At 47.7% G+C, this 18627-nt stretch overlaps 1 protein-coding gene across 1 annotated transcript in view; it reads left to right on the forward strand.

The window, feature by feature from the left end:
* PRUNE2 (prune homolog 2 with BCH domain) overlaps positions 1-18627 on the forward strand; it is a 263046-nt gene that overhangs the window by 74924 nt on the left and 169495 nt on the right. The window contains exon 2 of the mRNA XM_040417057.1: positions 1632-1693. Within this exon, the coding sequence (XP_040272991.1) occupies positions 1657-1693 (37 nt within the window). The 5' untranslated portion in view covers positions 1632-1656. The remainder of the gene's footprint in view (positions 1-1631; positions 1694-18627) is intronic.

Consider the following 18627-nt stretch of genomic DNA (forward strand, 5'->3'; position numbering starts at 1 on the left):
GTTGTGGCGGGGTATAGAACAACAGACCGACAAGTGGTTGCTGCCAGTGAGCCTCAAGCCCGGCCTGGTGGTGTGCGATAATGGGCGAAATCTCGTTGCAGCTCTGGGACTAGCCGGTTTGATGCACATGCCTTGCCTGGCGCATGTGCTGAATTTGGTGGTGCAGATTCATTAACAACTACCCGGACATGTCAGAGCTGCTGCGTAAAGTGCGGGCCGTCTGTGCGCGCTTCCGGCGTTCTCATCCTGCCGCCGCTCGGCTGTCTGCTCACCGCCTTATATGCGACGTGCCCACCAGGTGGAACTCCACCTTGCACATGCTGGAGAGACTGTGCGAGCAGCAGCAGGCCATAGTGGAGTTTCAGCTGCAGCACGCACGGGTGAGTCGCACTGTGGAACAGCACCACTTCACCACCAATGACTGGGCCTCCATGCGAGACCTGTGTGCCCTGTTGCGCTGTTTCGAGTACTCCACCAACACGGCCAGTGGCGATGACGCCGTTATCAGCGTTACAATACCACTTCTATGTCTCCTTGAGAAAACACTTAGGGCGATGATGGAAGAGGATGTGGCCCAGGATGAGGAGGAGGAAGAGGGGTCATCTCTAACACAATAAACATAATGGGTATCGCCACGTCCCAAATAAAACATAAAAATAGACTTCCTTTGTGGTGAATGCCTTAGCGAAAAAAGTAAAAATCCATAATTCGACATTTTTTGGTCACCTTGGCCCCCCAAAAAATTTGAATGAAATGTGATCAAAAAGTCGTACATACCCCAAAATTGTACCAATAATGACAAGTGTTCATCCCGCAAAAAAGAAGCCCTAAAACAAACTCTGTGAACAGAAATATAAAAACCTTTTGGTCAGAAAATGACAATGCAAAGAAAATGTTGATATTTTTTTCAAAGGTTTAAAAACTGTAATAAAAACTATACAAATTTGGTATCAACATAATCGTGTCATTTTTAGTGCACCTTGGTGGAAATGTGAGTTGTTTTTTTTCAGTTTCACCCCAAAACAAAATTTTTCCTATTTTCCAGTACAAGATATGGTAAATGAAATGGTGCCATTAAAAAATATACAACTTGTCCCACAAAAAATAAGCCCTTGTATGGCCAAAATATAAAGACAATTGATGTGCAGATTTTGTTTGAGATATGATTTAATTGGGATATTTGCTTGGTATTGATAATGGGAAATTGTGTGCTGCATTTTTTTTGCAATCAATTTTACTGATTTTATTTATGGCCTATTCTCAGGATAGGTCCACTCTATCCAATGATTTGGGGCCTGACACCCCGCATCTCTTTGATCAGATGTTCCTTGCAGCCTCCGGTGCTGGAACTAGCACTATGAATGGAACAGGATTACTGCAGCTCAGCTCAGATTCAGTTCAATGAGAGGTGAACTACAGTAACTCAACACGGCCACTACACTTTGAACGGAGCTTTGCTTCCTGTTCCATTCAAAGTGCTAGTTCCAGAACAGGAGGCTGCAGGGAACATCTGATCAAAGAGGCGCGGGGTGTCAGACCCTCACTGATTGAATATTAATCAGCTAGCCTGAGGATAAGCTCATCAATATCAAGAGCCTGAAAAGTTCACTGACGCAGTTTTCTTCTTTCAGATCAGTTGTATTGGACGATGTGGGAATGGACATCCCATTTGATGCAGCAGAAATCAGACCTGGTAGGAAATCTGTTTCTATTGTTAATATCAGTCTGAATGTTAAACCCTTCATACCGCATGGGTTTTGTATGTTAAGGCCTCTTTCCCACGGTCGTGTGCGCCCCATTGCCGTATTGCGGACCGCATTTGCGGATCCGCAGTACACGGGTGCCATTCCGTGGGCATTCCGCATCACGGATGTGGACCCATTCACTTCAATGGGTCCGCAAATCTGGAGATGCGGAATGGTGCGGAACGGAAGCACGGAACGGAACCCTACGGAAACACTACGTAGTGCTTCTGTGGGGTTTCGTCCCGTACTTCCGTTAGGCAAAAAAGTAGAACATGTCCTATCTTTTTACGGAATGGCCGGATCGCGGACCCATTCAAGTGAATGGGTCCGCGATCCGATGCGGCTGCCCCACGGACTGTGCTCGTGCATTACGGGCCGCATTTTGCGGGCCGCAGAACGACCGCGAGGCGCACACGCCCATGGGAAAGAGGCCTAAAGAGCAAGCAATTTTTTGTTTAGTTTTTTTATTGTTGCGTTTCAAGTGCTATATAATTTTTCTGTCCATATAGCTGTGAGAGGGCTTGTTTTTTGCAGGACAAGTTCTGTTTTCCAATAGTACTAATATACACTGCTCAAAAAAATAAAGGGAACACTTAAACAACACAATGTAACTCCAAGTCAATCACACTTCTGTGAAATCAAACTGTCCACTTAGGAAGCAACACTGAGTGACAATCAATTTCACATGCTGTTGTGCAAATGTGATAGACAACAGGTGGAAATTATAGGCAATTAGCAAGACACCCCCAATAAAGGAGTGGTTCTGCAGGTGGTGAACACAGACACTTCTCAGTTCCTATGCTTCCTGGCTGATGTTTTGGTCACTTTTGAATGCTGGCGGTGCTTTCACTCTAGTGGTAGCATGAGACGGAGTCTACAACCCACACAAGTGGCTCAGGTAGTGCAGCTTATCCAGGATGACACATCAATGCGAGCTGTGGCAAAAAGGTTTACTGTGTCTGTCAGCGTAGTGTCCAGAGCATGGAGGCGCTAGCAGGAGACAGGCCAGTACATCAGGAGACGTGGAGGAGGGCAACAACCCAGCAGCAGGACCGCTACCTCCGCCTTTGTGCAAGGAGGAACAGGAGGAGCACTGCTAGAGCCCTGCAAAATGACCTCCAGCAGGCCACAAATGTGCATGTGTCTGCTCAAACGGTCAGAAACAGACTCCATGAGGGTGATATGAGGGCCCGACGTCCACAGGTGGGGGTTGTGCTTACAGCCCAACACCGTGCAGGACGTTTGGCATTTGCCAGAGAACACCAAGATTGGCAAATTCGCCACTGGCGCCCTGTGCTCTTCAGAGATGAAAGCAGGTTCACACTGAGCACATGTGACAGACATGACAGAGTCTGGAGACGCCGTGGAGAACGTTCTGCTGCCTGCAACATCCTCCAGCATGAACGGTTTGGCATTGGGTCAGTAATGGTGTGGGGTGGCATTTCTTTGGAGGGCCGCACAGCCCTCCATGTGCTCGCCAGAGGTAGCCTGACTGCCATTAGGTACCGAGATGAGATCCTCAGACCCCTTGTGAGACCATATGCTGGTGCGGTTGGCCCTGGGTTCCTCCTAATGCAAGACAATGCTAGACCTCATGTGGCTGGAGTGTGTCAGCAGTTCCTGCAAGACGAAGGCAGTGATGCTATGGACTGGCCCGCCCGTTCCTTAGACCTGAATCCAATTGAGCACATCTGGGACATCATGTCTCGCTCTATCCACCAACGTCACGTTGCACCACAGACTGTCCAGGAGTTGGCAGATGCTTTAGTCCAGGTCTGGGAGGAGATCCCTCAGGAGACCGTCCACCACCTCATCAGGAGCATGCACAGGCGTTGTAGGGAGGTCATACAGGCACGTGGAGGCCACACACACTACTGAGCCTCATTTTGACTTGTTTTAAGGACATTACATCAAAGTTGGATCAGCCTGTAGTGTGTTTTTCCACTTTAATTTTGAGTGTGACTCCAAATCCAGACCTCCATGGGTTGAAAAATTTGATTTCCATTTTTAATTTTTGTGTGATTTTGTTGTCAGCACATTCAACTATGTAAAGAACAAAGTATTTCAGAAGAATATTTAATTAACTCAGATCTAGGATGTGTTATTTTTGTGTTCCCTTTATTTTTTTGAGCAGTGTATGTAATATATAGAATTTGGCACTCAAGATTTGAATATATTTTACTCAATTGAGTTATATTTATTAAACACTATACAGAATGTGCGTGTATAATATGCAATTCATAAGTCTATAGACTCAAACATAAGAATAAAAATAAAAATACATACATTAAAACAACAAATAATAATAGTTCATAGACTTCAATTAAAAGTACCTCTACAAATATAAAAAAAGAGAGAGAAGTACAAGGCTTCTTTCACACCTGCAGCCATATGTTCCAGCCGGCAGGTCCAGTGGACAATGCTAGTTATAAGCTGGACAAAAACCGCTGCAGTAGCAGCTAGATCTCTGCCGGACCCCATTATAGTCAATGGGTTCCAGCGGGAAGGCAGTAGTATCCGGCAATGCTGGATCCAGAGAACTCTACCAGAATAGACTTCTGGAGTTCCCTGCCGCTAGTGTGAAACTAATGTAAATAAGGGTGGGTTCACATCACGTTTTTGCCATTCCCTTAACATATACATTGGGAAAAAAGGATACAAAAGCATAGCACACAATGGTTTTGTATCCTGCAGAGTATGTTAACGTATATGTTTTTTTTTTTTTTTACAATGGAACTCTATGGTAAACGGATGCCACTGTATGGCATCTGTCTGAGGCATCCGTTCAACAGATATGTTTTTTTGTATACGTTAAACGGATGACAGAAATGTGATGCGAACACAGCCTTAGGCCAAGTTCACACGAACGTGTGTCACCTGTGCCTGTGCTGCGGCCTGCAAATAGCGGGCCGCAATGCACGATCGCCGGCCGTAGGTCAGCCGCATCGGATCGCGGACCCATTCACTTTAATGGGTCCGCGATCCGGCCGTTCCGCTAAAAGATAGGACTTGTTCTATCTTTTAGCGGAACGGAAGTACGGGACGTAACCCCACGGAGGCACTCCATAGTGCTTCCGAGGGGTCCCGTCCCGTGCGGCCGTTCCGCGATTCCGGATTTGCGGACCCATTGAAGTGAATGGGTCCGCATCCGTGATGCGGAATTCACACGGAACTGTGGCTGTGTATTGCGGCCCGCGATTTGCGGGCCGCAATACGGCCACGGATCACACACGTTCGTGTGAACTTAGCCTTAAAGGGGTTCTGCAGTTTGTTTAAACTGATGATCTATCCTCTGGATAGATCATCAGCATCTGATCGGCGGGGGTCTGACACCCGGGACCCCCGCTGATCAGCTGTTTGAGAAGGTAGCCGCACTCCAGCAGCGCCGCGGCCTTCTCACTGTTTACCGCAAGCTTAGTGATGTCACTACTAATATCAACTTGCCTGGGCGGAGCTAAGATCTGTTCCCTTGAATGGAGCTTAGCCCCGCCCACGCTAGTTGATACTAGTCGTGACGTCACTGGGCCAGAGGTAAACAGTGAGAAGGCCGCGGCGCTGCTGGAGATCCGCTGCCTACTCAAACAGCTGATTGGCGGGGGTCCCGGGTGTCGGACACCCACCGATCAGATGCTGATGATCTATCCAGAGGATAGATTATCAGTTTAAACAAACTGCAGAACCCCGTTAATAGGATCCAAGAGGCTATGCTGGGGCTTTGCATGTAGCATTGCTGTCTAAATATCTATAAATTCAAAATGATATGCTATATTACAAATTGACTTCTACCATTCATAAAACCATAATTGTCCACTAAAAAAACTAAATTTGTGTTTAGTCCATAGCATAATATTAGACACTTACTGCTAGATGTTAGAATGTACTGTAATTAGTCTATAGACGATAATAGGCAGTTATTGGTAACGTATACATTGGGAAAAAAGGGTACAAAAGCGTAGCACACAATGCTATTGTATCCTGCAGAGTCCAGTAAAAAAACATATATGTTAACGTATATGTTTTTTTTTTTACAATGGAACTCTATGGTAAATGGATGCCACTGTATGGCATCTGTCTGAGGGATCCGTTCAACGGATATGTTTTTTTGTATACGTAAAACTGATGACAGAAATGTGATGCGAACGCAGCCTTAATAGGATACAAGAGGCTATGCTGGGCCTTTGCAGGTAGCATTGCTGTCTAAATATCTATACATTCAAAATTAAATCCAAATAAATGGTCGATCTTCTTTTACTTTACAATAGCTCACTGTTCTAGAGTTTGAACCTTCGAGCCTGTGCTCCCACTCTGATATTCGGTGATGTGGCTGAGCATGCGTAGTGGATGATGCCAGACACCATCTCTCTCCCTCTGGGATGTTCAACCAGCCTATGTACACAAGATTACCAGCAGCTGCTCAATAAGAAGTTGTAAATTGTGGCCTACTAGACATTAACTTCTGGAGGCCTGGGGTCTTTATTGGGCACCTGACTGCTGTAGTAAAGCAACAGAGAGGGGGGGCATGGGTGACAGAGGGAACCTCTTCCTTCCATTAAGCACTTTAGATGCCATTTTTGCTATTAGTGATGATTGAAGTATCGGAAAATTCGATTTGGCTGCTTCTTCGAATTTTACAAAAACATTTGCTTTGTGACGAGAAGTGAATTTCTTTGTAAGCAGTGGGTGCAATGACAGTGAGCGGCGATTGCACCCCCTATCATTGTACCCCTCAGATGCCGCGTTCATAGCTGATTGCGGCATCTGACATCAATATTAGAGTGTAAAATAAATAAAATCATACTTATCTCATCCATTTGATCGCGAAGAGCCGGCCCCCGCCATCTTGATTGTAGATCTAGTACGAAATCTCATGGTCATGTTGGCCAGCGTGGTGACATCATACGCCACAGTGCACGGGATTTCGCACAGGATCTTCAATTAAGATGGTGGCGGCCGTCCCTTCACGCTGAAACAGATGAGGTAAGTATGATTTTTATTATTATTTACCACCATTCAGGGGAAATCGTTTCATTACCATGAAGCACTAGGAAATTCGGCTTTGCACGAATCGAATTTTCCCTGAAATTCGGATCGAATTCCACTACGTCAGGTTTTATTCGCTCAACGCTAGTCGATATGGCATCTAAATCGTTTATGATGCTCAATGCCAGAGGCTGTAAGCAACAGCTTTGGCCTAGGGATAACAGCGCCCATAGCTGCTATCCCTAGTCCAAAGATGCTATTCAACAGGCATTAAAGGGTTAAATTATTCTGCAAAAGACTTGTGAAGTCACACTTAAATTGCTATAAAGAGGTGTGGAAAGTCATTTATAGACTTATAGCAAGTGAATCAGCTCCATTTTTACTTGTGAATAGAAAAACAGCAGGATTTTTAATTAGATTGCAAAGACCTGGTGCCCTGCTTTTCCAGCCATTGTGTTGATTGAACAATGCTGAGCAGTAATCTCATGACTTAAGAGGACCTGGCACCAGAAAATGCAGTGCAGTCCACCGGCTGCATGGTATAGAGCAGGAGGAGCTAAGCAGATTGATATATTTTTTTGTGGGAAACGATTCAAAACATGCAATGTATACATTTGTATCTCTGCCTTTTCTCAATTCTTCCATTTCCCATGTAATAATAATTTTGGAGCATCTATTCTTATGACTCTGTGCTGTGCTATTCCTGTATTATTCCTGCTAGACGTTTACAAATAAATTACAAACAGTCATCAGTAAAGGTACTGCTGGGTGTTACCAGTAACAGGTCTCTCTGACTCTGTCCAATCAGTGCTGCTGGTGTCAGACTGTGCAAGGACATACCCCTGACTGGTAACACCCATCTGTTCCTTTACTGCAAGCCTCTGACAATTCATTCATAAACTTCTAGTAGACATAACAGGGGCATGGCACAGCATAAAGCAACAAGAATAGATGCTCCAGAATGGTTATTACATGGAGAATGCAAGTAGTTACTAAGACAGACATGTCAGGAGAGGTGGCAGGTCCTCTTTAAGTCTGCCCATCTGAACATCTATCAGTGACAGTAACAGCTATCTATGTATACACGCTTACACAGAGAATGCTATCAATCACTGATAACACCTCCCCCATAAACAACTATCAGTGACTGACAGCTATTTATATATACACACTTACACAGAGAATGTTATCAATTGCTGATAACACCTCCCTGTGTACAACTATCAATGACTGACAGCTATATGTATACACACTTACACAGAGAGTGCTATTAATCACAATGCTAACACCTCCCTCATGTACAATGATCAGTGAGTGACAGCTATTTATGTATACATACTTACACAGAGAATACTATCAATCACTGCTAACACCTCCCCCATATACAACTATCAGTGACTGACAGCTATCTATGTATACACACTTACACAGAGAATGTTATCAATCGCTGATAACACCTCCCTGTGTACAACTATCAGTTACTGACAGCTATCTATGTATACACACTTACACAGAGAGTGCTCTTAATCACACTGCTAACACCTCCTTCATGTACAGCTATCAGTGACTGACAGATATCTATGTATACACACTTGCAGAGAGAATGCTACCAATCCCTGATAACACCTCTGTGTACAGATATCAGTGACTGAAGGCTATCTATACACATTTACACAGAGAATGCTATCAATCACTGATAACACCTTCCTCATGTACAACTATCAGTGACTGACAGCTATCTATGTATACACACTTACACAGAGAATGCTATCAATCACTGATAACACCTCTGTGTACAACTATCAGTGACTGACAGCTATCTCTGTATACACACTAAAGGTGCTTTTAGACTGGCCGATGAGCAGCAGATTGTCGGGAAGGAAGCATTCCTTCTTGACAATTGGCTACTAGTTAAGTGGATATGAAGCGCTGCATTTACATGCACTATTCACCTCCACAGTATGAAGATGAGGGATCGCTATTGCGATTGCTCATCCTCATACAGTTTAAGATGGGCAGATCGTCGGGATTGAACGTTTGTATAAATGTTTGTTTCTCATAATCTGCCCAATTACCTGGGTGTCTAAATCGACCTTTACACAGAAAATGCTTTCAATCACTGATAATACCTCCCCCATGTACAACTATCAGTAACTGACAACTATCTATGTATACACACTTATACAAAGAAAGCTACCAATCACTGATAACCCCCCCATGTATAACTATCAGTGACTGGCAGCTATCTATGTATACACACTTACACAGAGAATTCTATCAATCGCTGATAACACCTCCCCTGTGTACAACTATCAGTGACTGACAACTATCTATGATTACACACTTATACAGAAAATGTTATCAATCACTGTTAAAACTTCCCCCATGTACAGCTATCCGTGACTTACAGCTATCTATGTATACAACAGCTGATATTTGTACATAGGGGAGTTGATAACAACTCTCTTATGTACAGCTATCAGTGACTGACATCTACTGTATCTCTGCATACACGCTTACACAGAGAATGCTATCAATCACTGATAACACCTCCCTGTGTACAGCTACCCGTGACCCACAGCTATCTATGTATACACACTTACACAGAGAATGCTATCAATCACTGATAACACCTCCCTCGCATACAGCTATCAGTGACTGACATCTATCTATGTATACACACTTAATCAGTGATTGCTATCAATCACTGATAACACTTCCCCCGTGTACAACTATCAGTGACTGACAGCTATCTATGTATACACACTTACACAGGGAATGCTATCAATCACTGATAACACATCCCCATCTACAACTATCAGTGACTGACATCTATGTATACAGAATATACAGAGAATGCTATCAATCCCTGATAACACCTCCCCTTGTACAGCTATCTTTGACTAACATACAGGAATGGAACATGGTACTAGGTAAGTATAGGTGAGCAGTATTTCTTTATTAATACATGTTTACGCGTTTCAAGGGCGCAGTTCCCCCTTCATCAGGACAGTATTACAGGTAATACTGTCCTGACGAAGGGGGCACTCCGCCCTTGAAACGCGTAGACCTGTATTAATAAAGAAATACTGCTCACCTATACTTACCTGGTACCACGTTCCTGTGACAGCACCGATAGAAAGGCTCTGATTTCTTCCATCCACTCCTCTATGATTCTTCTCATCCCGACCGCTTTGGCAGCACGGGCAAGAACCTAGTCAGCAGCGCAGACATCCTGTAGGCTGGACGGGGAAATACCAGCAAAGTAAAGAAAAGCAGTTGTGGCTTCTGACAACATTTGAGGGTAAGCGCAACTGATTATTTATCATTATCTCACATTAAGCAGCAACACACATGAGGCGCTGCCTCCTGTCTTTTCGTTCCTTTGCATCTTTGACTAACAGCTATCTATGTATTGTGGGGATTCGCTCTGGTAGGCAGGTTAGCGAACGCAGTATAGAGGCAACCACAAAGTCTTTAACTTAAACAGTTCAGTGTTTATTCACACAGAAGGCAAAACAAAATAACAGTTCGCAGTCTTGATGTTCGTTCACACCTTGGAAAGTCCACAGAACAAAACATTCACCTTGTTATCAGTTTTTCATCAGCGGTCCCCAGCAGGCTTTAGGGGCCTGTTTTCCACCATGCGGCTCTCAGTCCTTTAGCATGGCACACATCTCCAGATCCCAAAACACAGAGACTCCACAGCTGCACTGTGAGATGGATGATAATCCACATCACCTGACAGTGCTGACTGCTTTTTATAAGCCTCCCAAGACCCGGCCTGGAACGTGGGGAGAGCCACCCACCCAGCACTTTGGCTGCTCCCAGTAAGAGCCGTCCCGGATCAGCTTTACAGCCATACTAACCAGCTGAAGTGTCAGACTACAATAATGACCTTTCAGGAAAAAAAACGTCTCTTACCTCACCGAGGTCAGGAACCTCGGTGACACATACCGCCCATCAATGACGACCCCTTGTTCTTTCCTACAGTATATACACACAGAGAATGCTATCACTGATAGCACCTCCCCTGTGTGCAGATATCAGTGATTGACATATATGTATACACACTTACACAGAGAATGCAATCAGTCACTGATAACGCCTCCCCTGTGTACAGCTATCTGTGACTGACAGGTATCTATGTATACACGCTTACACAGGGGATGCTATCAATCACTGACGACACCTCCCCTGTGTACAATTATCAGTGACAGCTATCTATGTATACAAACTTACATAGAGAATGCTATCACTGATAACACCTCCCCTGTGTACAACTATCACTGACAGCTATCTATGTATACACACTTACACAGGGAATGCTATCAATCACTGATGACACCTCCCCTGTGTACTGACAAATTGTGATCTTTTATCATGCTAAAAGATCACGATTGCCTGATGAATGAGCTTGTCATTGGCGGCAGTATTACACTGCCAGATGATCGCTAACGGGCGTTACTACGACCGCTCATTAGCAATCATCTGGCAGTACATCTCCTGTGTACTAAGAGCAGAGATATAAATGTATAAATTATGGGGGTCATTTATCCATCTGAAATATGCCTAAATTAGGCGTATTTCAGGCGCAATCTTTCAGGCGCAATCTGCGACTTCTCCCTGCTCACGCCAGTTCTAAAATTGTGGGTGGGGAAGAGGACAGGCCAGTAGGCCCGTCTCATTTACCATTTTCTATGCCTGTTTTAGGCGTAGAAAAGGGTCTAAATGTAAGACAGCTAAAAAAGGCCTGTGCCTCTTCATAACTTCGTCAGAACCAACCGCCATTTTAGGGCTTTATTAAGAGTAGAGTTGAGCGAACACCTGGATGTTCGGGTTCGACGAGTTCGGCCGAACTTTCGAAAAATGTTCGGGTTCGGGATCCGAACTCGACCCGAACTTCATACCGAACCCGAACCCCATAGAAGTCAATGGGGACCCGAACTTTTGGGCACTAAAAAGGCTGTAAAACACACCCGGAAAGGGCTAGAGGGCTGCAAAAGGCAGCAAAATGTAGTTAAATCCCCTGCAAACAAATGTAGATAGGGAAATGATGAGTTAACATAAAATAAATAAAAATTAAACAATATTAATTGGAGTGAGGTCCCATAGCACAGAATCAGGCTTCAAGTCACCCACCAATGGAGAAGGTCACTTACTATTATTTTGACCACAGCACCCAGACAAAGGAGAGAGGTCCCACAGCAGAGAACCAGGCATCATATCACCCACCACAGGAGTAGGCCACCATTTAGTTACTTTGACCCCTACACCCAGACGGAGGAGAGAGGTTACACAGCAGAGAATCAGGCATTTAGATCACCCACCACAGGAGTAGGCCACCATTGAATCAGACCCCGGCAACCATGTCAGATGGCACAAGCATAAGCTTTATATCAATCAGCACAGGAGAAGGCGACTTTGACAGACTTTGACCCCTACACCCGGACGGAGGAGAGAGGTTTCAAAGCAGAGAATCAGGCATTTAGATCACCCACCACAGGAGTAGGCCCCAATTTAATGGGACCCCGGCAACCATGTCAGATGGCACAACCATCAGCTTCATATCAATCAGCACAGGAGAAGGCGACTTTGAAAGACTTTGACCCCTACACCCAGACGGAGGAGAGAGGTTTCACAGCAGAGAATCAGGCATTTAGATCACCCACCACAGGAGTAGGCCCCCATTGAATCAGACCCTGGCAACCATGTCAGATGGCACAACCATCAGCTTTATATCAATCAGCACAGGAGAAGGCGACTTTGAAAGACTTTGACCCCTACACCCAGATGGAGGAGAGAGGTTTCACAGCAGAGAATCAGGCATCATATCAACCACCACAGGAGAAGCCACCATTTAGTTACTTTGACCCCTGCACCCAGGAAGAGGAGAGAGGCACCACAGCACATATTCTGGCATCATATCAGCCACCACAGGAGAAGCCACCATTGAGTTACTTTGACCCCCGCACCCAGGAAGTGGAGAGAGGCACCACAGCACATATTCTGGCATCATATCAGCCACCACAGGAGAAGCCACCATTGAGTTACTTTGACCCCCGCACCCAGGAAGAGGAGAGAGGCACCACAGCACATATTCTGGCATCATATCAGCCACCACAGGAGAAGCCACCATTGAGTTACTTTGACCCCTGCACCCAGGAAGAGGAGAGAGGCCCCACAGCACATATTCTGGCATCATATCAGCCACCACAGGAGAAGCCACCATTTAGTTACTTTGACCCCTTCACCCAAACAGAGGAGAGAGGTTCCACATCAGAGAATCAGGCATCATATCAACCACCACAGGAGTAGGCCACAATTTAATGGGACCCCGGCAACCATGTCAGATGGCACAACCATCAGCTTCATATCAATCAGCACAGGAGAAGGCGACTTTGAAAGACTTTGACCCCTACACCCAGACGGAGGAGAGAGGTTTCACAGCAGAGAATCAGGCATTTAGATCACCCACCACAGGAGTAGGCCCCCATTGAATCAGACCCTGGCAACCATGTCAGATGGCACAACCATCAGCTTTATATCAATCAGCACAGGAGAAGGCGACTTTGAAAGACTTTGACCCCTACACCCAGATGGAGGAGAGAGGTTTCACAGCAGAGAATCAGGCATCATATCAACCACCACAGGAGAAGCCACCATTTAGTTACTTTGACCCCTGCACCCAGGAAGAGGAGAGAGGCACCACAGCACATATTCTGGCATCATATCAGCCACCACAGGAGAAGCCACCATTGAGTTACTTTGACCCCCGCACCCAGGAAGAGGAGAGAGGCACCACAGCACATATTCTGGCATCATATCAGCCACCACAGGAGAAGCCACCATTGAGTTACTTTGACCCCCGCACCCAGGAAGAGGAGAGAGGCACCACAGCACATATTCTGGCATCATATCAGCCACCACAGGAGAAGCCACCATTGAGTTACTTTGACCCCTGCACCCAGGAAGAGGAGAGAGGCCCCACAGCACATATTCTGGCATCATATCAGCCACCACAGGAGAAGCCACCATTTAGTTACTTTGACCCCTTCACCCAAACAGAGGAGAGAGGTTCCACATCAGAGAATCAGGCATCATATCAACCACCACAGGAGTAGGCCACAATTTACTGGGACCCCGGCAACCATGTCAGATGGCACAACCATCAGCTTCATATCAATCAGCACAGGAGAAGGCGACTTTGAAAGACTTTGACCCCTACACCCAGACGGAGGAGAGAGGTTTCACAGCAGAGAATCAGGCATTTAGATCACCCACCACAGGAGTAGGCCCCCATTGAATCAGACCCTGGCAACCATGTCAGATGGCACAACCATCAGCTTTATATCAATCAGCACAGGAGAAGGCGACTTTGAAAGACTTTGACCCCTACACCCAGATGGAGGAGAGAGGTTTCACAGCAGAGAATCAGGCATCATATCAACCACCACAGGAGAAGCCACCATTTAGTTACTTTGACCCCTGCACCCAGGAAGAGGAGAGAGGCACCACAGCACATATTCTGGCATCATATCAGCCACTACAGGAGAAGCCACCATTGAGTTACTTTGACCCCCGCACCCAGGAAGAGGAGAGAGGCACCACAGCACATATTCTGGCATCATATCAGCCACCACAGGAGAAGCCACCATTGAGTTACTTTGACCCCCGCACCCAGGAAGAGGAGAGAGGCACCACAGCACATATTCTGGCATCATATCAGCCACCACAGGAGAAGCCACCATTGAGTTACTTTGACCCCTGCACCCAGGAAGAGGAGAGAGGCACCACAGCACATATTCAGGCATCATATCACACACCACAGGAGAAGGCCTCTTTCAGTGATTTAGGCCTTTGGACCCAGACAGAGGAGAGAGGCACCACAGCACATATTCTGGCATCATATCAGCCACCACAGGAGAAGCCACCATTGAGTTACTTTGACCCCTGCACCCAGGAAGAGGAGAGAGGCCCCACAGCACATATTCTGGCATCATATCAGCCACCACAGGAGAAGCCACCATTTAGTTACTTTGACCCCTGCACCCAGGAAGAGGAGAGAGACACCACAGCACATATTCTGGCATCATATCAGCCACCACAGGAGAAGCCACCATTTAGTTACTTTGACCCCTTCACCCAAACAGAGGAGAGAGGTTCCACATCAGAGAATCAGGCATCATATCAACCACCACAGGAGTAGGCCACAATTTAGTTTATTTGACCCCTGCACCCAGGAAGAGGAGAGAGGCCCCACAGCACATATTCTGGCATCATATCACACACCACAGGAGAAGGCCTCTTTCAGTGATTTAGGCCTTTGGACCCAGACAGAGGAGAGAGGTCAGAGATTAGCTTCATATCCCCCAGCACAGCAGAAGACCGCTTTATTTGACTTAGGCCTCAGCACCCAGACAGAAGACAGAGGTAGCATGGCAGAGGTTATGGCTTCATGTCACCCGTTAGTTTAACCGGCCACTTTCATCTGGTTAGGCCCCGGCGCCCAGACAGAGAAGAGTTTCATTCAACTGTGGGTTTCATAAAATTTGTATCAAATAAAGAAGTGGCCCGTAGCACAACAAGACATGTTTTAGGCAGTTAATAAGGACTACTCTGCACAAGGGAGGGACAGGTCCTGTGGGATCCATGCCTGGTTCATCTTTATGAAGGTCAGCTTGTCCACGTTGGCTGTGGACAGGCGGCTGCGCTTGTCAGTAATGACGCCCCCTGCCGTGCTGAATACGCGTTCAGATAAAACGCTGGCCGCCGGGCAGGAAAGCACCTCCAAGGCATAACATGCTAACTCTGGCCAAGTGGACAATTTCGAAACCCAGTAGTTGAATGGGGCCGAACCATCCGTCAGGATGTGGAGGGGTGTGCAGACATACTGTTCAACCATGTTAGTGAAATGCTGCCTCCTGCTAACACGTTCCGTATCAGGTGTCGGTGCAGATAGCTGTGGCGTGGAGACAAAACTTTTCCACATTTCTGCCATGCTAACCCTGCCCTCAGATGAGCTGGCCGTGACACAGCTGCGTTGGCGACCTCTTGCCACTCCTCTGCCTTCACCTTCCACCTGTTCCCCTGTGACATGTGGGAATGCTCTCAAGAGCGCCTCTATCAGCGTGCGCTTGTACTCGCGCATCTTACGGTCGCGCTCCAGTTCAGGAATTAAAGTGGGCACATTGTCTTTATACCGGGGATCCAGCAGGGTGGCCACCCAGTAGTCTGCACACGTTAAAACGTGGGCAACTCTGCTGTCGTTGCGCAGGCATTGGAGCATATATTCGCTCATGTGGGCCAGGCTACCCATGGGTAAGGACAAGCTGTCCTCTGTGGGAGGCGTATCGTCATCGTCCACCGTATCCCCCCAGCCACGCACCAGTGATGGGCCTGGGCTGCCACCCCGCTGTGAACTTGCGTCATCCTCGTCCCCCTCCACCTCCTCCTCCTCCTCGTCCTCCAGTACAGTGCCTTGGCTGGCGACTTGTGAACCTGTCCTCTGCTGCTTAAACAAACCTCCCTCTGAGCCACTTCGAACAGACTGGCCCGAAAGTGTTAGAAACGAGCCCTCATCCTCCTCCTCCTCCTCCACCTGGGCCACCTCCTCTAACATCATTGCCCTAAGTGTTTTCTCAAGGAGACATAGAAGTGGTATTGTAACGCTGATAACAGTGTCATCGCCACTGGCCATGTTGGTGGAGTACTCGAAACAGCGCAGCAGGGCACACAGGTCTCGCATGGAGGCCCAATCATTGGTGGTGAAGTGGTGCTGTTCGGCAGTACGACTGACGCGAGCGTGCTGCAGCTGAAACTCCACTATGGCCTGCTGCTGCTCGCACAGTCTCTCCAGCATGTGCAAGGTGGAGTTCCACCGAGTGGGCACGTCGCATATGAGGCGGTGAGCGGGAAGGCCGAAGTTCCGCTGTAGCGCAGACAGGCGAGCAGCGGCAGGATGTGAACGGCGGAAGCGCGCACAGACGGCCCGCACTTTATGCAGCAGCTCTGACATGTTGGGGTAGTGGTGAATGAACCTCTGCACCACCAAGTTCAGCACATGCGCCAGGCAAGGGATGTGCGTCAAACCGGCTAGTCCCAGAGCTGCCACGAGATTTCGCCCATTATCGCATACCACCAGGCCTGGCTTGAGGCCCACCGGCAGAAACCACTCGTCGGTCTGTTGTTCAATACCCCGCCACAACTCCTGTGCGGTGTGGGGCCTGTCCCCCAAACATATGAGTTTCAGAATGGCCTGCTGACGTTTACCCCGGGCTGTGCTGAAGTTGGTGGTGAAGGTGTGTGGCTGACCGGATGAGCTGGTGGAAGCAGTGGAGGAGGAAGCCGAGTAGGAGGAGGAGGCTACAGGAGGCAGAGAATGATGCCCTGCGATCCTAGGGGGCGGAAGGACGTGCGCCAAGGAACTGTCCGCCGGGGGCCCAGCCGCCACTACATTCATCCAGTGTGCAGTTAGTGAGATATAGCGTCCCTGGCCGTGCTTACTGGTCCACGTATCTGTGGTTAGGTGGACCTTGCCACAAATGGCGTTGCGCAGTGCACACTTGATTTTATCGGACACTTGCATGTGCAGGGAAGGCACGGCTGTCTAGGAGAAGTAGTGGCGGATGGGAACCACATACTGCGTGACAGCCATGGCCATCAGCTGTTTGAAGCTGTCTGTGTCCACCAGCCGGAATGACAGCATTTCAAAGGCCAGCAGTTTAGAAATGCTGGCGTTCAGGCCAAGGGCTCGAGGGTGACTCGGGGGGAATTTGCGCTTCCTCTCTAAGGTTTGAGATATTGAGAGCTGAACGCTGCTGTGTGATATAGTGGAGACGCTAGTTGACGGTGGCGGTGGTGGTGGTGTCGGTGGAACATCCTCTGTTTGCTGCTCGGCAGGTGGCAACATTCCTCTCGAGGCGGAAGCCGAGGCAGCAGCGGTAGAGGGAGCAGGGGGAGCCTCAGCGAGTGCCTGGTTTTTAAGGTGTGTACCCCACTGCAGTTCATGCTTTGCATGTAGATGCCTGGTCATGCAGGTTGTGCTGAGGTTCAGAACGTTAATGCCTCGCCTCAGGCTCTGATGGCAGAGCGTGCAAGTCACTCGGGTCTTGTCGGTAGGACATTGTTTAAAGAAGTGCCATGCCAGGGAACTCTTTGAAGCTGCCTTTGTGGGGCTGGGTCCCTGTTGGCGATGTCCAGTAGCAGGCGAACTCTGGGGGCGGCGGCTCGTCTGCTTTGGCCCCCTGCTCCCTCTTTGGCTTCGCTGTTGTCTCGGTCTCACCACTACCTCTTCCTCTGAACTGTGAAAGTCATCGCCACGACCTTCAGTCCATGTGGGGTCTAAGACCTCATCGTCCTCTGCATCGTCTTCCACCCAGTCTCCCTCCCTGACCTCCTCCTGTTCAGTCTGCACACTGCAAAAAGACGCGGCAGTGGGCACCTGTGTTTCGTCATCATCAGAGAGTCGGTGACTCTGCTGTGGTGGTATTCCCATGTCCTCTTCATCTGGAGACATAAGTGGTTGTGCGTCAGTGCATGGTATGTCTTCCTCCACTGGGGAAGGGCTAGGTGGACGCCCCTGGGAAACCCTGGAAGCAGAGTCTTCAAACAGAAGAAGAGACTGCTGCATAACTTGTTGCTCAGACCGTTTCCCTGATATGCTTGGGGGTGATGTGACAGACTGATGGGCTTGGTTTTCAGGTGCCACCTGTGCGCTTTCCGCAGAAGACTGGGTGGAAGACCATGTGGTGAACGTGCTGGAAGCACTGTCGGCCACCCAATCGATTAATGCCTGTACCTGCTCAGGCCTTACCATCCTAAGAGCGTCATTGGGCCCCACGAGATATTGCGGTACATTCTGCCGGCTAGTTGAGGGAGTTCGTTCCCTACTGTGTGCGCC

Source organism: Bufo bufo, chromosome 2 (genome assembly GCF_905171765.1).
Source record: "Bufo bufo chromosome 2, aBufBuf1.1, whole genome shotgun sequence".
Classification (NCBI taxonomy): domain Eukaryota; kingdom Metazoa; phylum Chordata; class Amphibia; order Anura; family Bufonidae; genus Bufo; species Bufo bufo.